The sequence below is a fragment of the Ursus americanus genome, chromosome 18 (genome assembly GCF_024610735.1).
Source record: "Ursus americanus isolate L20-20 chromosome 18, mUrsAme1.1.p, whole genome shotgun sequence".
NCBI classification, from domain to species: Eukaryota; Metazoa; Chordata; class Mammalia; order Carnivora; family Ursidae; genus Ursus; species Ursus americanus.
Genome location: NC_142144.1, coordinates 59,170,489 through 59,190,043, shown reverse-complemented (window position 1 = coordinate 59,190,043; position 19,555 = coordinate 59,170,489). Strand labels below are relative to the sequence as shown.

The following is a 19,555-nucleotide window of genomic DNA, read 5'->3' as shown; positions in this document are numbered from 1 at the left end:
TCAAACGTGAACATTAAAGAAATCAAAGTATCTTCTAAGAATGCAAAGTGAAGGTGGTACTTAGGGAAACTCTGAGCACAGTGCAAAAAATGAGTCATTAATTCTACTGATGAGAAGTCTACTGAAATCCAATTTCGGTTGTTTAAAAAGAAAACCATACACCCAAAATGCAGTCATTTGTGCTAGGCTCGTGTCACCAAACTAAAGCTTAATACATACCTGATTACAGTTTCTACCTTCCCCAGTAATATAATCGTAACTGGTCAGTCTAGAATTTCCTGGTAAGCACCAATGAGGTAATTCACCTAATAAGACCCTTTTTGTCCCCAAAGGAAAGTAACCTTGCTCTAAATAATCCCTTTTTTGTTTGTTTATGACTTCCTCGACACACCTTTAAAAACCTTTCCCTTTCAGGGAGCCTGGGTGCCGCAGTCCCTTAAGCATATGTCTTCAGCTCAGGTCATTATCCCAGAGTCCTGGGATCAAGCACCACAGTTGCCCCCCCTCTCAAATAAATAAAGAAAAGCTTAAAAAAAATAAAATAAAAACCTTTCCCTTTCAAACTGGACAGCAACATGTAAAAGAATGAAACTGGACCACTTTCTTACACAACACACAAAAATAAGTTCAAAATGGATGAAAGATCTAAATATGACACCTGAAACCACAAAAATGCTAGAGAAGAACACAGGCAGTAATATTGGCCAAAGCAACTTCTTACTAGATATGTCAACTGAGGCAAGGGAAACAAAAGCAAAAATGAACTATTGGAACTTCACCAAGATAAAAGGCTTTTGCACAGAGAAGGAAACAATGAAACTAAACGGCACTCTACTCGATGGGAGAAGACATTTGCAAATGATATATCTGATAAAGGGTTAGCATCCAAAATACACAACACCCAAAAAACAAATGATCCAGGTAAAAAATGGGCGGAAGACATGAATAGACATTTTCCCAAAGACATCCAGATGGCCAACAGACACATGAAAAGATGCTCAACATCACTCATCATCAGGGAAATGCAAATCAAAACCATGATGAGATACCACCTCACACCTGTCAGAATGGCTAAAATCAGCAACAACAACACAGGAAACAACAGGACTTGGCAAGCATGTGGATAAAGAGGAACCCTCCTGCACTGTTGGTGGGAACGTAAACTGGTACAACCACTGTGGGAAACAGTATGGAGTTTCCTGAAAAAGTTAAAAACAGAACTACCCTTTTATACAGCAATCACACTAGTAGGGATTTACCCAAAGGATACAAAAATACTGGTTCAAAGGTACACACATACCCCAATGTTTATAGCAGCATTATCAACAACAGCCAAATTATGGAAACAGTTCAAGTGTCCATTGCCTGATGAATGGATAAAGATGCAATATATATGTATACAATGGAATATTACTCAGCCATAAAAAAGAACGAAATCTTGCCATTTGCAATGACATGGATAAAGCTAGGGAGTATTATGCTAAGCCAAATAAGTCAGAGAAAGACAAATACCATATGATTTCACTCATACGTGGAATTTAAGAAACAAAACAGATGAATGTAGGGAGGAAAAAAAGAGAGGCAAACCAGGAAACAGACTCCTTACTACAAATGACAAACTGAGGGTTGCTGGAGGGGCATGGGTGAAGAATGGGCTAAACAGATGATGGGTATTTAGGAGGGCACTTGTGACGAGCACTGGGTATTGTATGTAAATGATGAATCACTAAATTTTACACGTGAAACTAATATTACACGATATTAACTAACTGGAATTTAAATAAAAACTTGAAAAAAAAAATTAAATCATCAGATGTTTAAAAAAAAGGGGGGGGGTGCCTAGGTGGCTCAGTCAGTTAAGCGTCTGCCTTCGGTTCAGGTCATGATCCCAGGGTCCTGGGATTGAGTCCCACATCAGGCTCTTTGCTCAGCAGGGAGCCTGCTTCTTCCTCTCCCTCTGCCCGCCACTCCCCCTGCTTATACTCCCTCTCTCTTTGTCAAATAAATAAATAAAATCTTTAATAAAATAAAAAAGCCTTTCCCTTTCTGTAGCCCTTTGTTGCTCCTTTCTACTTGCTAGATAGGATGCTGCCCAATTCACAAATTATTGAATAAAGCCAATTAGATCTTCAAATTTACTCAGCTGAATTTGGGTTTGTTTGTTTTTTTTTTAACACCATTCCAACCCCATTTAGCAAAATCAATCTTAAACTGGCTTAAATTTTTAAATATGCTAGGAGTTAAAAGAAATAAAAACAGGGTAGTGATTGGGTACAAGTAGAAATAAAAAAGTAACTCTTGAAATAAAAACATCTGAGAATTTTATTGCCAAAGAAGCATTTAGACATTATCTAAACTGAATATCCTCATTCGACAGAATATGAAAAGGATTCAGAGAAGTGACATGGGCAGGACCACACAGCTACTAAGAGACCTAAATCCTGGGAGTTTTCTAAAAGTTCATGATTTCAAGAAACGAAATTGATGGAGATTGTTAAGAAAACCATAGGCCCAAAATGGCGTTTCTTCGGCCAGGCCCAGTCACCAAACCAGGGCTTAATACCTAAGCTAATTCCGGTTTCAACCTCCTCCGGAGATGCAGTCCTAACCTGTGAGTCAGGAATTTTCTGGTAAGCACAAAAGACGTAATCTGTCACATGGGCCTTCTCCATCCACCAAAGGCTAGATGAGGTCAAATGTATAAGACCCCTGTCATTCCCCCTAAGGGAAGGTGATCTTGCCTGAAAAAAATCTTTTCTTTTGCTTATCACATTCTTGCCCCACCCTCCTTCCTATAAAAAAACCTTTCATTTTGTACAACTCCTCAGGGAGTCTTTATACCTGCTAGATGGAATGCCATCCAATTTATAAATTGCTTAATAATAAAGCTAATTAGATCTTCAAATACGGTCAGTTGAATTTTGTTTTTTAACAGGATACATAACAGTGCATGTATCATGAGCACATCTGGGTAAAAAGGGTGAAGAACACGTGTATATTGTGCTCTGCAATTAATTCCCCAGAAAGATACACAAAGACCAGTTAACAACAGCTTTCTCAATGGAACAGGACTGAAACAGCAGGTTCCACTTCATTATATTCCCTACTGTTTGCGTATTTTTCCCAGTCTGAACAGGTATTTTTATAATAAACATAGATCTAATAGAGGATTAAGTAGAGTTGGGTAGATACAAAAGTGATTCATCATCCAAAGCACAATGCTCTTCATAGTGTAAATCTAAATAAACTGGGAGAAAAAGCCATCTGAGCCTAATGACCTAGGATGGAAACAGAACACTGCTACTTTAAAGAACGCTTTCCCAAAGATAAAAACCACAAGGCTGCTTTTCAAGGGTCAGGTTAAACGCAGGCTTGCAGGTATGAGAATTAAGAGAGAGGAAGCAAATCAAGCATTTGCAGAGCTGTAGCTCATTAACTCAAATCAGTTCAGGACAGAACCCCTGAACCACCAACCAGCCCTCGGCTTCTTCAAGTGTGAAACGGAAGCTCTTAGAAAGAGGGGCAGGGGGAGATGAGAAAGCAGGAAGAAGGTGGATAAGGAGGAGATAAGATGAGAATGTGAAAACCTGAGAATAGAGAGGCATTCCTTTCTGGCTGTCCACCCAGGATAAGGAGGAAGAGCACGAGCCCACCGCTAAGGCTGCTTGGGAAGCACAATAACCTGTGGCTGGAAATTCAGAGGTTTCCATACCTGCTCAGAAAGTTGGGGGTTCACTACTGCAATGTTGTGATTTATAAGAAATATATATTCGGTCACGACCAAATTTTTAATATATCAAATATCAAAATATTTCATATTTTCATTTATATTTAGTCTTCATCCATAGTTCTTGGCTCATAGCTCCCCAAACTTCCTAACTGTGGAGAATGTCAAGTTGTCTTTTTTTGTGTTAATTAGGTGACTTCTGGAAAATGTCCATGGATGGGGTTTGGTTGCCAACGGAGACAACTGGGTGATTAGAGGGTTGGAACTTTTAGTCCCACCTCCTGACCTCAGAAGAGGGGCTGGAGGTCAAATCAATAGCCAATTGCCAATGATTTAATCAATTTTGCCTATGTAATGAAGCTTCCATAAAAAGACAAATTGACGGCATTTGGAGAACTTTGGGTTGATGAATACGTGGAGACTGGAGGAGAAGGGTGTACTCTAAGAGAGCATGGATGCTCCATGCCTTTCCCACATACCTTGCCTTATATGTCTCTCCCATTTGGCTATTCCTGTTTTTTCCCTTAATAATAAACCGGTGATTACTAGTTAGTAATGTTTCTCTGAGTTCTGTGAGTCACTCTAGCAAATTAATTGAACTTGAGGAGGGAGTCCTGGGAAACCTCTGCTTTATAGCCAGGCACTCAGAAGCAAAGGAAATAATGTGGGCTTGCCACTGGCATATGAAGTGGGGTGCAGTGGAGTGAGGTGGGGGGGCAGGGCACTCTCATAAGACTGAACCCTTAACCCTTGGAATCTGATGCCATCTCCAGATAGATTGTGTCAGAATTGAGTTGAATTCTTGGACACCCTGCTGCTGTCAAAGAATCGTTTGCTGGTGTGGGGAAAACCTCCATGCACACATTGGAATTGGTACCAGAACCAATTTAACCATCCCTCAGTCTCTGGAATCAAGAAAGAGAGTTACATGGGCATTCAGAGCTGGAGGCACAAAACCTCACAGACACACCATGAATATGGGCAGATTTCCCAACCAGATGACATCTACATGAGAACGCTATCAGGGAGGCAAGCTCAAATGTACTCACAAGGCCAAGAACAAAGGAGGGTCAGGAACTAGACAGCAATTGTTAACTATATACCATGACCCAGCAATTCTACTTCCAGAAATACATCCTCAGGAAATAATCAGAACTTTTGACAAAACTGATTCTAAAGATGTAAAACAATAGCATCGGTAACAGCAAAAGACGGTATCAAAGTGAAAGTGTAGGGGCGCCTGGGTGGCTCCGTCATTATGTGTCTGACTTCGGCTCAGGTCATGACACCAGCATTCTGGGATCGAGCCCCATATGGGGCTCCCTTCTCAGCGGGAAGCCTGCTTCTCCCTCTCCCACTCCCCCTGCTTGTGTTCCATCTCTCGCTGCCTCTCTCTCTGTCAAATAAATAAAATCTTAAAAAAAAAAACAAAAACAAAACCACAAAGTGAATGTGTAACAGTAGAGGTGAGGTTACATAAATTGTGGTACTTTCATGCAAATGAGTACTACCCGGCACTCAATAAAAGCCATGTCCTAGAAAGCTGACTAAAGCAAATCTTCTCACAAGAAAACAAGGTATAAAACATTTAAATACAGCCTAAAACAATATGCTTCATGAAAGATGGTATTTGTGTATCTAAATACAGATTGCCAGTTCCTACCCAATATCCATTTTCCCCTTTACCAATAGTAACAGAACCCCAATACATAGGGGCAGCAAGGTGCCCATATAATAAAAACTGCATTTCCCCAGGCCACTTGTAGGTACAGGTGGTCAGTGAAGCATAAAGTTGCTGAGTGGAAGTTTCCCAAAAAACTCTTTCGAGAGGACTTATTTAGCTAGCAGTACCGGTGCCCCTTTCCTTCTTCCTGGGTGCAGAGGTCTTAGTTAAAGCCCCCGCAGTCATCCTGTGACCATGAGGACAAAGGCCTCACACAGAAGATGGCGCAGAGAGAGGGGAGCTTGACGCTCTCTCAGAGCTGCTGAAACACCCCGAACTTAACACTACGGATGAGGAGAGCCCGGTGTTTTTCTTACGTGTGTTAGAGGGTAAACAATTCTCTCAGACTGTTTTGTTCTCTGGTATGATGCTACTGTGTGTGAGAGACGAGTCACTGGGCACGGACGGGGCTAGACCCCCTGTGCGGCAGGAGGCACGGGAGGAAGCCCCCCGCCCCGTGGGCCCCTCACCGGTGGCACAGCTGCATCGCTTCTGCCGCCGCCGTGGCCTCGTCCAGCAGGGAGGCGTTGGCCACGTCCATGCCTGTGATGTCACACACCATGGTCTGGTAGTTGAGCAAGCTCTCCAGTCTCCCCTGAGACACTTCTGGCTGGTATGGAGTATACTGGGTGATCCTGTGAAAGACACGAAGGCCACGTCCAAACTGTGACTCCACTATTCAGAAAAGCTCACAAAATGTCTTCATTTTGGAATTCAGTAACTGAAAATTAAGTTTGTCTTCTTTGAGAATTATGTATCAGTAAGGAAGCTCAGACTTAAATCACAGCAACGATATTATCTTTTGTTTGGGCATATTCAATACTTAGCGTTTCTATCTAAGTTACTTTTTCATCTTACATTTCTATTTTAATAACCTTAGCATATGTATGTGTTTTATTGTAAGATGGTTCTTAAAATCCACTTGAGCTTACCTATGGTAATATAAACAGAAATTTTACTTCCTATTATCTTTCTTCTAGCTAAAAGCCAACCTCAATCGCAGTCCACAATAGGGAAGCATCTAAGAATCTACTATCTAATACTCAAAACTTTTGTTTTATGGAGATCTTTGTTTTATACTAACCAGGACAAATTCCATGTGCTCCTAGGAAATTAATAGAAGTCTATGTTTAAGAATCTTCACTATCCAGTTATTAAGAGTCTGCAGAAGTTAACTCCATAGCTATCAAAATTCAAGGATATAAATGGTTAGAAGGCAGCATAGACATGAGTTTTAATCTCATATCCTCTAGTTATTAGCCAAAAATATTTCTTTAGGTATTTGAGTTAACCCACTTAATGCCTTCATCCTTTTTTTCATTCCTTCATTCATGCATCCTACAAATATTACTACATGCCAAGAACTAGGATAGGTTCTGCTGATGATACATCATACGCAAATGGAGAGCAGTCCCTGATCTCAAGAATATATTGTAATGGGGAAAAAGAGACAATAAATAAATGAATTATTTCGGAGTGATATGATAGAGGGTGACTGAGGACTTGTGACACAGCTGCGATCTTTTCACCAAGAATCCATCCACTCTGCCACCAAAGTGGGTCAGACTGGGGTCCGTGCTCCCGCATGTGACTGACATGCTTTCATAATTCTATTGTTTTTGTTCTTCTAAGCCAGAAAAGTATTAGGAAAATTTAGGCATTTTTTTTTCTTCCAAGCCCTGTCCCTTTCTGTCTTGCTTTGGTAATCGTGTGCAGGATATTTCCATCCTTTTTCTTTCCTTTTTCAAGGCTTTGAAATCAATACTTCTTATGTTTGAGGGGGAGTGGGTGGGGGAACTTGCCTTACCAAGTAGCACAATGTCAAGACTTTGAAATAATTTTCCCAAAACTTTTATTGGCATAGTTGTGTGTGTGTGTGTGTGTGTGTGTGTGTGTGTGTGTGTGTACAGCAGAGTACATTTTTGCTTCACTTAACTCCTTGAACAGCCTGGCTTAGCAACTGTAAATCAGTTTGCCACATTCTAAGTGGGTGGTGAACTGGAATGAATGAGGCACACAATACATGGAGTAGACAAAGTAGAAAAGGAATCCCAGGAGAAACAGGGTCACACAAAAGGCACAGACAAGGAGCAATTGTGACCGCACATCAGATAAGACTTTCACACACAGCATAGCCTGCCACCACAAAAACATGCTTAGACTGCCTTCATGTTACTGAGTCATTAGCTTACATATAGACAGACAGACAAACCTGCTCACACATGAGCATACACATACTAGCTGGTCCGTCCAATAAGTGGGAAAGATCCGTATACCACAGACACGGAATATACAATAGGAACACGAGAGCAATACACCAAAGAATTCAGCACAGCACTGAATACTGAAAAACGAATAACAACAACAAAAGAGCAACAAAACTAAGTGTCCACAGAAAGAGAATGATTAAATAGACAGTATGCATGCATAACACTATAGACTTACTGGAAATGATGTATAAAAGAAGAATTCCTGACATGGAGATGCTCCTGGTACATGTATTTAAAAAGTACACTGCCAAATACCATGATCCCATTTTTGTAAATTTGTAAAAACAAATGAACCAAAGTGTAAACAGCGTTTTTTCTCTGGGTGGTAAGATTAACAATAAGTTTTACTTTCTTTTTCTTGTATTCTGAATGGAAAAGACCTCAGCTACCGTTTACTAACCATTTTCTGTGTCAAGAACTTATTTACAACCTTTTTTCTGATTATCTTACACCTGTTTATTGTAAAATGTTGGAAAACTCAGAAAACCGTAGAGAAAATAAAATCACCCATTGTCCCAAAACTCCAAGATAAAAACAGTTATCATTTACGTAGATTTCTTTTCAATGCTTTTTCTTTTTCTCTTTTGTGACAGGCACAGTCAAGTATGCTGCCCATTTTTCTGTTGTGCTGTCTGCCCCTCGTTGATTTGTGACTTTTTCTGTTGTGCTGTCTGCCCCTCGTTGATTTGTGACTTTTCTTTATAATTCTTTTTTTCTCCAGCTTTATTGAGATAATCAACAAAACTGTATATATTTAAAGTATACAGGGGCACCTGGGTGGCTCAGTCGGCAGAGCATCTGACTCTTAATTTCAGGGTGGTGAGTTCAAGCCCCACACTGGGTGTGGAGCCTACTTACTAAAATAAAATAAGAAAAAATAAAATGAAATATATAATATAATGATTTGATATATTTTGTTAGATGATTACCACAATCAAGCTAATTAATTTACTCTTTTCTACATCATAACCATATTTATATTTAAAATAAGATTATACTCTATGTAAAGTTTTCTGCCCTGATTTTATTTGTTAACATTATGCCATGGACAATTTCTAATAACTTTCATATCATTCAATGACATAATTTTAATTGTTATGTGGCATTAAATCATCTTATTTACCATAATTTATTTAAGTCCCCTCAAATAAAATATTACTTTTGGTTTTAAATACCAGAAGTGGCATAACAGTGAACAGCCTTCTCTTTGTCTTATTTCCTTCAGATAAATTCCTAGAAGTGGAATTTTGAATTGTATATGATGATTAATTTTAAGGTTCTCGGTACATATTGCCATGTTCCTCTCCAGAAAGATCATACCCGTCTGTACTCTCGTAAGTAGTATAGTGATTCACAGATTTCCCTGCATTATCATGACACTAGTATTAAGAAGCCCTGGGTTTCAATCTTACTTCTTTAATGTACTACCTGTGAACTGGGACAACTAAATCTCTCTCTCCCCATTTCTCTTTGTGATCAATGAAGATAATATCACCCATATCGTATGTTCTTAGCACTCAAAGGAGGTTAATGTATATAAAACATTTGGAAATGGTAAAATCCTGCCCAAATGTTAGTTGTCTTAAAAAAGGTTTTTTTCCTCTATTTTGATCTCATAGTTCTGCTCAGATATTATTAGATATTTCTATTTGGAAAGGTTTTTTTTCTGAAAATTTGTCACATCTCATGTCAGCTTCACATTGCCTATTCTTCTTCCAACTAGATCCCCAAACAAACTAGTTTCTCTTCCTGAATATTCTTATCCCTTTTTGAAGGGTGTTGTGCCAATTCTCAAGGTAGAAACTGCAGTTTTTTTGAGCCCAAATCATGATCAATTCCCATTAGTCTTCCTTCCAATGGCCCATAATCCACCACTTCTTCTTTGTTGCCTTACTGCCCTAACGCTGTGCTTAAAACAGGAACTTACTGAATATCTGTGGTGCAGAACTGCATAGTATTTGACTTCCCTGCTTAAATGGAGATGGCTCCCCATTACCTGCAGGAAAAGCTCCCAAGCACAGTCCTCCATACCTGAGACTGCACTGTTCCTTTGATAACAGACTTAGAGATTTAATATTCTCTTGCCTTGCCAACCTTTCTCACCTTACTCAACACTCTCATAAGCCCAAACTTAGGCTAATGCTAATTAGTACTGCTAATGGTAGAGTTTTGTAATTGTTTTCTTGCAAAAATAAATATATGATCCCACTTCTTTTACTTGTGAACTTCTTTTATAGTCTACACATTTTCTACTCAACTAAAAGGTCTTAACAAGGATCTATTAAAAAACTCAGTCCAGTGAGTCTGAGGCCCAAGGACACTAATAAACCCTCATTTCAGGTGAAAAATGCTAACAGGGGGCCTGCCGCCATGTATACAAAGATTTAGTTGACTCAATTAGGCAAAATGTGGTGATTAAGAAGGGGTGTCTGTTACCTACATTTTCTATTTCTATTTTTTTTAAGATTTTATTTTTAAATAATCTCTAAACCCAATGTGGGGCTCAAACTCCCAACACCAAGATCAAGAGTCACATCCTCCACCAACTGAACTAGGCACCCCTACGTTTTCTGTATTTCAACTGACTATTTAACTCAATTTATTTCTGTTTCTAGATGTATTTTAATATATTTTTAAAGCATCTGCACATCCAAAAAGGCATTCTGTCTGGCTCAAACAGGATGCTTGATATAGTCAACATGGCATTAACATTTATCCCAAAATAATCAGTATTTTCTCTGATGGTGGGCTGTGACTTTCTTGCGGGATTGAGAAAGAAGGAGGTAGTGCAGTAGGACAGACATTCATGAGATTCTCTCCTTTCAACCCCAGTGCCAAAGTTACACAAAACAGAAATAGCTACAAAAAAATATAAGTCTTTTTATATTAGTTACTGATGTTATCAGCAGTCAAAAATTTGTAACAGTGGACCCCATAAAATAAAATTCTGGACCTGATGTAAATTTTCTTGTAAGAGCCCAAATGTTTGTATTCTTTTGAAGCTATGTTGTCCATTTATTTTCACCTCACGTCACCGGAATTTGTTGGTTCCGTCTCTATGGAAACCATTCAGCAGGGTGATACTGTGAAATCTCCTCACCCTCATGTGCACAGCCCTCCCTATCAGTGCCAGTGAGGTCCAGTTTTACCCTCTGGTTCAAATCAACTTTCGGTGAGTGGAAAGGAACAATATTTAAAACGCACCCAAGAACCGGGACTGAAAAGCAAAACAACATTGTCTCCCTCTCGAAATGCTGGCAGCTCCTAAAGTAAATTAACACATCCACTCACAGCCAGGAAGCAATATGGTGAATATTCTCTATGGCCACCAAGAGTGAAGGCCGCTGGCCAGTATTCCGACAGCTGAAATGCTGCAGCTCGTTCATGTACTTTGGAGGCTTATTTTGTAAGGGGAAAGACAGGCCATTTGCTTTTGAAATCAAACTTGGAGTTCAACCATGCAAACTTTTATCAATACCACAGTGGAAAAGAAACCTCAGCATGCAAATATACTTGCACACACACCAAAAGCAAAAAAACTAGTTCTTTGATGGTTCTTTCCTGTTCTCTTACTAACGAAGAAATGGAGCATATTGAAACTAAAAGCTCTGGCCAGGGATGGCAAGGCAGGAGTGATTAGGCCAACAGATCCGGCCTCGTAATGATGGGACACAAGCAACTTCATCCAGGACAAAGCACTCTGGTCAACTAGGACTGCTTTGCTATTCAAAAGCAGAAAAAGATACAAAGGTGCTGTGCTTCCCATCCACCCAGGCTAACCTCTGCTAGGCCTAGCCTAGGCAAATGGTTTGTGCCTCAGAACTACAGGTCTGGACTTGAGGCAGCAGATGAGGACAGTCTGTATTGATGGCCAAACACAACGTCCACTCCTCACAGACTCAAACACACAGAAACCAGTTATGCTTGTGGGTGGTATGAGGGTTAAGGGAATGTAAGTTCACATGTCATAAAGAGTCACCACAGTGGGTTTATTCCTGGTATAAGAACACTTTGTGCAAAGTTTACGATCAAGTAGGGTATCAGGTTTACTTTTCAAAATGCCAAAATTGGGGGGCACCTGGGTGGCTCAGTCAGTTAAGCGTCTGCCTTCGGCTCAGGGCGTGATCTCAGGGTCCTGGGATGGAGCTCCGCATGGGGCTCCCTGCTCTGCGGGGAGTCTGCCTCTCCCTCTGCTCTTCCCCCTGCTCATTCTCACTCTCTCTCTCTCAAATAAATAAATAAAATCTTTTTTAAAAAATGCCAAAACTGGGGCACCTGGGTGGTGCAGTCGTTAAGCATCTGCCTTCGGCTCAGGGCGTGATCCCAGCGTTCCAGGATCGAGCCCCACATCAGGCTCCTCCACTGGGAGCCTGCTTCTTCCTCTCCCACTCCCCCTGCTTGTGTTCCCTCTCTCGCTGGCTGTCTCTCTCTCTGTCAAATAAATGAATAAAATCTTTTTAAAAAATGCCAAAACTGTCGAAAAGTTTGTATATTAGTGTGTGTGTGTGTGTGTGTGTGTGTGTGTGTGTGTGTTAGAGGTGGACTGATGTTTTAAGCAGAGAATGAGGGAGCAGAAGCTCAGTGGAATCAGGGGAATGAAAAATTACAAAAACCAGGAAGGAGAGTGAAATTCATGTAGGTTTGCTAACCAGTGCTCATAGAAGTTAGGCTCCCACCCTCCCACAGAGGCTGAGAGGGCCCAATCCTCAGGTGTCGACTAGAACAAAACAGTAAAAATTTTTGGCAGCTTTGAGTTTTTTTGCACAGGTACTTTACGTATTTCTGTTTTTAAGGTAAAAAAAATGGACTAATGGATGTCTCAATAGTCCATCTTATGATGGTAGGAGGAGAGCCTCTTATATAAACCAATTATTTATAAGTAAGAATTCTGATCACTGAGAATTCAAATTAAATCTAACAAAATTTATTAAATAAAATATTTTACAAAAGATGCAAAGTGTTCAGCAAATTTTTAAGATTTATTGCTGTGGAGGATGTACTTGGGTATTTCAAAAGCTCATGTGGGGGCAGTTTATGATTTCCCATAGAGAAGCTGACCTTCCCTTTACTAAGTTGATATTTTTATATATGCTAACCTGAAAGACAATCTTTACATCTTGCTCTAAATACCTTTGAATTGCAGAGGGAATTGTTTATTCTGTCCTCACATAATATCGGTTGTACTGGAAATTAAAGTTACTTCTTATAGCAAGTGCTATGCACTGAAACTTGTTTTTAATGTTAACTGGCACTTGGGAGCCTGGGTGGCTCAGTCGGTTGAGCATCTGACTCTCGATTTCAGGTCAAGTCATGATCTCAGGGTCCTGGGATAAAACCCTGTGTCGGGCTCTGGGCTCAGTGCGAGTCTGCTTGAGATTCTCTCTCCCTGTCTCCCTCTGCCCCTCCCCACTTGTGCTATCTCTCCCTAAAATAAATAAATAAAATCTTAAATAAATAAATATTAACTGGCATTGTGTATATTAATGTAAAACAATGTGAATTTACTCAACTTTCCAGCTTACACTGCCTGGTATAATTATATCTGTATAAGGTATAATCTGTATCTGTGTAAGAAGCTAATTTTTATGTATTGTTATAGTTTCAGGTTATTTATAATACTTGATGTTTTGTAAAACTCGAATACAACTGTATTTATGGACCAAATAAATGCCATCTGCATACTTGGTATACATGCCTGCATAGTTAAAAAAAAAAAAAGTTATTTCTTATACCAACTAACTGAAAGAAAGAAGTCATCTAGGAATTATCATTGCCTCCCCACTCCATTTCTATGCTAGAAATAAGTGCACAACTTTCCTTTTGAGACTAAATCATCAATTGAAATAAAGTTTCGATCTAAAGATGCTGGTGTATACAGTGATGCTGACCCAACGACAAGAAGAAGGAAGGCCCAGGAGTCCCCATCTTCCCTCCTTTACAGTCAGACAATATATCCCAACGGGCAGAAGCAGCAGACGGGCTGGTCTGCTCTCAGGCACCGTGGGAGCCATGACCTCTCCCTGTCAAAAATATCCAAGGTGTTGAGATGTGAACCTCTGTTCTGTTCTTTCTATCATACAGCCAACTGCAACGCACAACAGCAAAACAGCGAAACAGCATGGAAGTGGACTTGGGGGTTCTCCTTAAGTGCTAGAGAAACACTTTCAGGGTTGTGCAGACAGTAGCAGCCAGAGTGGGCAGAGATAAAAGCGAGCGAGTGCGCGAGGAAGCGCGCACGTGTACGCACACGTACACACGCACACACAACCTAGAAGACTAGGAATGAGTTTCCTCGTTGGTGGCGTGAGAACAGAACAAGAAACTGAGTATGTGCAGCTCAGCCCCTTCTTCTACTGTTTCTAGAAGACGCTGTTCACAGAATACATATTTCTCTTTATCTACAAAGTGCTAAGTAATAAACCTGATATTTTAATCTCCATTTACCTGATACTACATCTGTTTTTTCAATTGGTCATGTACCCAGAATGCAGCAGGGGTGGGGGGGGAGTGATGAAGGATACTCCTAAAATCATGAGAAGACAACGGACTAAGATTCTGACTCACTGAGTAAGCTCAGACATAACCTTAAAAAGAAAAAAAAAAAACAAAAACAAAAAAAACAAAAACCAAAAAAACAGCCTTAAAATTCCAGGGCTTCTAAAGAATAAAGCCCTGCATCTGCCCACCTACAAGCTGACATCTTGCTCAATATGCTTACAAAGACAGAATAGACATTAAATTAGAGAGAAAGAAATTACCAGCAACCACATTTTAGAGCTCTAAAAATTTTTTACGGGAATAAGAGTAGGAAGAAACTCTACATTTCCTCTACATTTGAGTAAGGAAATTTCCCAAGCCAGAGAAAGCCAGGTAGGTTCCTGGAGGTTACAGACAACGCAGGAGTGTGGGTGTCACTGTATGAAAGTTCTGACACTCCAAGGGGGAAGGAGGTGTGGGAAAACGGGGAGAATCATGCAAATCAAAACATCGTACTCCTGTTTTCAATCTAGTAATACATTACCATCCTGCATTCTCCAGTAAATTCCGCAAAATCGTCTGCGGTACGGAGCAGTTGTAATAGCCCATGCCCATATACGATCTCCAGATCTGGTTTTTGCTGGAAATGGCATGCAGAGTTGTAAGGATTTCATTTTCACCTGATTATAACAAAGAGAGAAATATTACAGACAGAAAACATCTTAAAAGAGAGCTCTAATTGTAGTTTAAGACCTTTGTTTTCTTTGAATATATATGTGAAAACAGCTATATGGAAAATATAAGAATCAATCCCCCAGCAATACTGAGTAGTGTATGCAGAAATCTCAAAAATCCCAAAATAGCACTCAATTACCCCTCCAGTTTGGTTCCTCATATTTTTTTTTTTTTTTGGCTTTTCTTTTTTTAGCTTTGTTAGAATTGCCCAATTTTAATACTTGCTTCATTCTGAGTTTCTTCTGTTCCCTTTACATTTCTGTGGTATTTACGCCAAATAAAAATTCTACATTCTTGGGGCGCCTGGGTGGCTCAGTCGGTTACGTGTTGGACTCTTGATTTCAGCTCAGGTCACAATCTTGGGGTTGTGAGATTGAGCCCTGTGCCGGGCTCTGGGCTCGGCACAGCATCTGCTTGCCCCTTTCCCTCTGCTCCTCCCCCACTCCTCCAAAGTAAGTAAAATATTTTTAAAAAATTCTTTCTCTTAGTAAAATATTGTTTTCCCTTTTATATTGCCTTATACCAATATTGGCATAAGTCTTTAACAACACATGACCTATATTTTTCTCTAAAACGCCTCTGCTAATTCGGATATTTTTTTCTTTGTGTCACCTGAAGGGCTACTTATAAAAAGCCCTTCACCCAACACTGTAAAGTGTCAGTTGTCATAAAAGATGCAGTTTTAACCAGCATTCCCATTAGGACACTTTGATAATTAAGAAGGAATTATAAAAGTTCTTGGATGCAGGGGAGACCCTGTTTGGGGTCATTCATACAATAACAACAAAATCTGACTTTTGAGCATTACTCTTTGCCAGGAATTGTACCAACTGCTTTTCATGCAGCTTAGGAATCTGAGGCATGCACAGAATCACTTGCCTGAGGCTAGATGGCTTTAAATTCAATGGTTACAACCCAGTCTGTCTAACTCCAGATTCTAGACTTTCCGCACTGGGCCAGGTACAGACCTGCTACAGGAATAGCAATTACACTGAAAAACAGTTTCTAGATACAAATGAACTTATATGGTTCTTTCTCTACCCTTACGCATATAGATACATCATTGTGCTAAAAATTTAACTACTTGGGCAAACATCTGGCTCTTTTCAGATCTCAGGGATTCGATCATTTAAATCTTAGAACTGTCTGATTTTATTGTTATTATATCAGAGAAAAATCTATATACAGCAGCCTCTAGAATGGCAAACTAGCTAAGAGGTTGCTTCACTTTGTTTTAACCCTACTTAACTCTATGTGAATATTACTCTCATTAATCCTTCTTTATCCTCAGTGAAAACACTTTTACCCTCCATCCTACCCTTCCACTCCACATGTTTTCACAAGAAATAAATTCACAAGAGGTGTGTCATTTTGCCAGACCAGGTTAAGGAAAGAGAAGACAGTTTTGTAAGTATCAGTTTCATGAGTAAATGTCATCCAACCGCCTTATGATAGACAATCTTACCGTCTTCCATTGAAAGTATAGGAAATAGAACTGAAAGTTAAATAAACCAATATCTGAGGAGATACGCAAGTACAGCATCCTGAGGAGCAATCGTGCAAGAAATCCAATCACTTCCCAGAGCCTTCTTAGGAGAGGGCGAACGAGAACCCTTTACGAGCTGGGATTGACTAGCAGTGCCGGGTAGGCACACAATTCAGCAAGGCTAGCTTCAATTCAGATTGTGCAAGAAGGACAGATCCCTGTTCCATACTATGTGATGAGGACAAAAGGTCTAGTTCCCAAATGAGGATGGTCTGTGAAGGGCTTTATCTGTCAGATCAAGAGTTTAACCTTTAGGAATAATAGAGTAATAAATAATATGATCTTTTCTACATTATAGAAAGATAATTATTGATATGATGGCTAGGTCAGAGAGGAGACCCTGGAAATAGGGAGAGAAGTAAGAAGCTAGTACATTATTTCAGGAGGGAGATGGGCAAAGGAGTGTTGTGAATTGAACTGTGTCCTCTAAAAAGATACGCTGAAGTCCTAACCCCTGGCACCTGTGAACGTGATCTTATTTGGAAATAGCGTTTTAATGATGTAATCAAGTTAAAATGAACTCATGCTATATTAGGGTCAGTCCTGATTCAGTGACTGCTGTCCTTACGAGAAGAGGGAAATTTGGACACAGAGCCACACATATGAGGAGAACACCATGTGAGGACAGAAGCACCATAAGATCAACGAGCCTTGCTTCTCAAGCTTGACTTTTTCTTATTTACCTTCTTTTAGGAACAAAGTGAGTTAAACAAATGAGCAGTCCTCCGTACACCAAACTAATGGACACTCCTGAGTCATCAAGAGTAGGGTAGGTTCTTGGCCATGCTTCTGAAATGCTGCGCATTTACTCCAGAGCAAACCCCACAGCAGTGCACATTCTTCTCACTCTTCCTTCCAACCTCACAAAAACAGCTTCCTCCTATAAACAGGCCCAATTCCGGTAAACGCCTTCCTTAATGTGAATGGCCATGAAACTAATCAGGGGGAAAATGAGACAGAAAGAGAAAGGGAGTGTCCATTAAGAAACACTTGGAGACAATGTGTCATTCTCCAAATGCCTGCCTACAGTCACTGTGCATACAGTCACACCCCCAGCCACAAAAGTCCTCAAGTAGTCCTTTAGGGTTTCAAGCAGTAAGTTCCTTATATGGAATAAATGCCTGCTTCCGACCTTGTTTATTCCTCTGCCTCTGAGCATGGCATAATGCCCTGGTTCTAATGTACCAAGAACAGAGTTCAGTGACCTCGGCACCACTCTCTTAAGAATCCACAGGTGGATCTCACACTGTTCCTCTTCGCAGAATTCAGAATGAACACTTTCTCCTTACATAATTCCACATAAGAGACTTTCCAATAGCAATTCCCTTGCGACCAGCACCTAAAATATCAAGCGGGGCTTTGTACCAACCACAAATAAATACTTTCTAACAGGAAGAAACCAATTTAGCTATTAAATACTTGATGCACTCCAGGTCCAGGTCCATGTATGCCAATTTTGACAAGAACTGGAAAAAATGTCAGAATAGACAGGCAAGTGTATGGATCAATATTCCTGCTATACCGAAACACACATTGTTCCCCACCCTTAAGCTGTTATCCCTAACACATAACCCTATGATTACTTTTTGTGTCAATTGTATGAAAAAATATATCCACGCTTTGTTTTTGTTTTTTGGCAATCTTAAAATATTAGGCCTAAGTTTCCACAGAGAGTATATATGATTCTGCCATTTATATTTAAAAAAATAAATACATATGCATATGCTATATTTTAACAGAGTATCTCTGGAATGATTCTCAAGAAACAGATAGGAGGAGACTGAAGGAGTCTTGCTTTTTCTTACATATCTTTCTGTGTTTTTTAACTTTGGACATTATGCCTGTTATTCAAAAATTAAAAACGCAATTAAAATGCTACGCACAGAACAAAATCCTCCTTGTGAAATATAATATGAGGGCAGACACCTGTCAGTCCCCACAGTGGCCAAAGGTCCACAGAGCATGTTCCGGGAAGTCTGGCAGCACCCAGCACAGAACAGCCACTCAACTAGTGTCAGAGCCTCCCTCCCACTCCCTGCCCTTCGTGTACTTGGCCAGATGCACGGAAAAGTTCTCTAAGGAAATCATCAGGACAGAACGCCAACCCACTCATATCTGAATGTGCCTAGAAAGGCCTTTTCCTGCCAGAGGCTGAAGGGGAAAGCTGGGGCCAGAATGTTAGGACAGAGACCACCTTAGCGTATTTTTCTTGCCAGCCTGCAGATCCTTGGCTTCAAACCTGCTCAGAAAACCATGGGGTGGGGTCAAGGGTCTCAATCGAGATAAACAGACCATGAATAATAGCACTTGTCAGGACATTTTCTGATTTTCTGATTGGAACCTGGAATTTGCATACAAGTTCCATCGTACTGTGTAGCCTTTCTGTAGCTTCACCTAATCATTTGCAGCACCCTCTCCTCCCCCATAATAGGCTGACTTAACCCACTTACCCAGCCCATAAGCCCTACTCCCTCTTATTTGTCAGATTTCTTCCCCCTACAAAGGACAGTTTCACAACCAAAGTCTGTGAATCACAGAATTTCTTCATTCCAGGAAGGTAAACCAATCTGTAAGCTCTGTGTCATGTAGGATAAGGACATGGAAACTCTTCAAATTGAAAACGCTTCAAGACGCACAGAGGGGCACCCGCCCTATGTGACAAGATGTGCTTGGGACAGGGCCATGCAGGCCTGACTGGGGCTCTGATCTACCTGGCCCTAATCCTGCCAGGTTCTTCCCCATCTTCTGGCTCAGTTAATTAACATCCCATTGTACCCAGCCCCTCATTACCCCCAGGGGTTAAATCTCTCCAGCAGGCACCTCCAATGTCAAAAGGAGCTAAGGCATGTCCAATCTGTGTTTGTGATGGCTCCTTGGTCCCTCGTCCCCACAGGAGTGAGCTGTCCCTACAGCCCTTCCTGTTTACCCAAAAGAAATAGAGGTTCAAGATCTTAATACTAGATGTAAGAAAACTAGAACATCCCACAGTGGGGAAGTGGGGACAAGTGGCACCATGTCTGCTATTTTCCCCTTGGTCTTGGGTCACGCTACTTTCTATGGGAGGCCTCCTCTACCAC

At 40.4% G+C, this 19,555-nt stretch overlaps 1 protein-coding gene across 1 annotated transcript in view; it reads right to left on the bottom strand.

The window, feature by feature from the left end:
• The window catches only part of GLDC (glycine decarboxylase), a 97,881-nt gene that overhangs the window by 65,663 nt on the left and 12,663 nt on the right, over positions 1–19,555 (bottom strand). Inside the window, exons 3-4 of the mRNA XM_045780702.2 lie at positions 14,742–14,877; positions 5,921–6,085 (exon numbers count right to left, since the gene is read on the bottom strand). Coding sequence (XP_045636658.1) covers positions 5,921–6,085; positions 14,742–14,877 — 301 coding nt within the window. The remainder of the gene's footprint in view (positions 1–5,920; positions 6,086–14,741; positions 14,878–19,555) is intronic.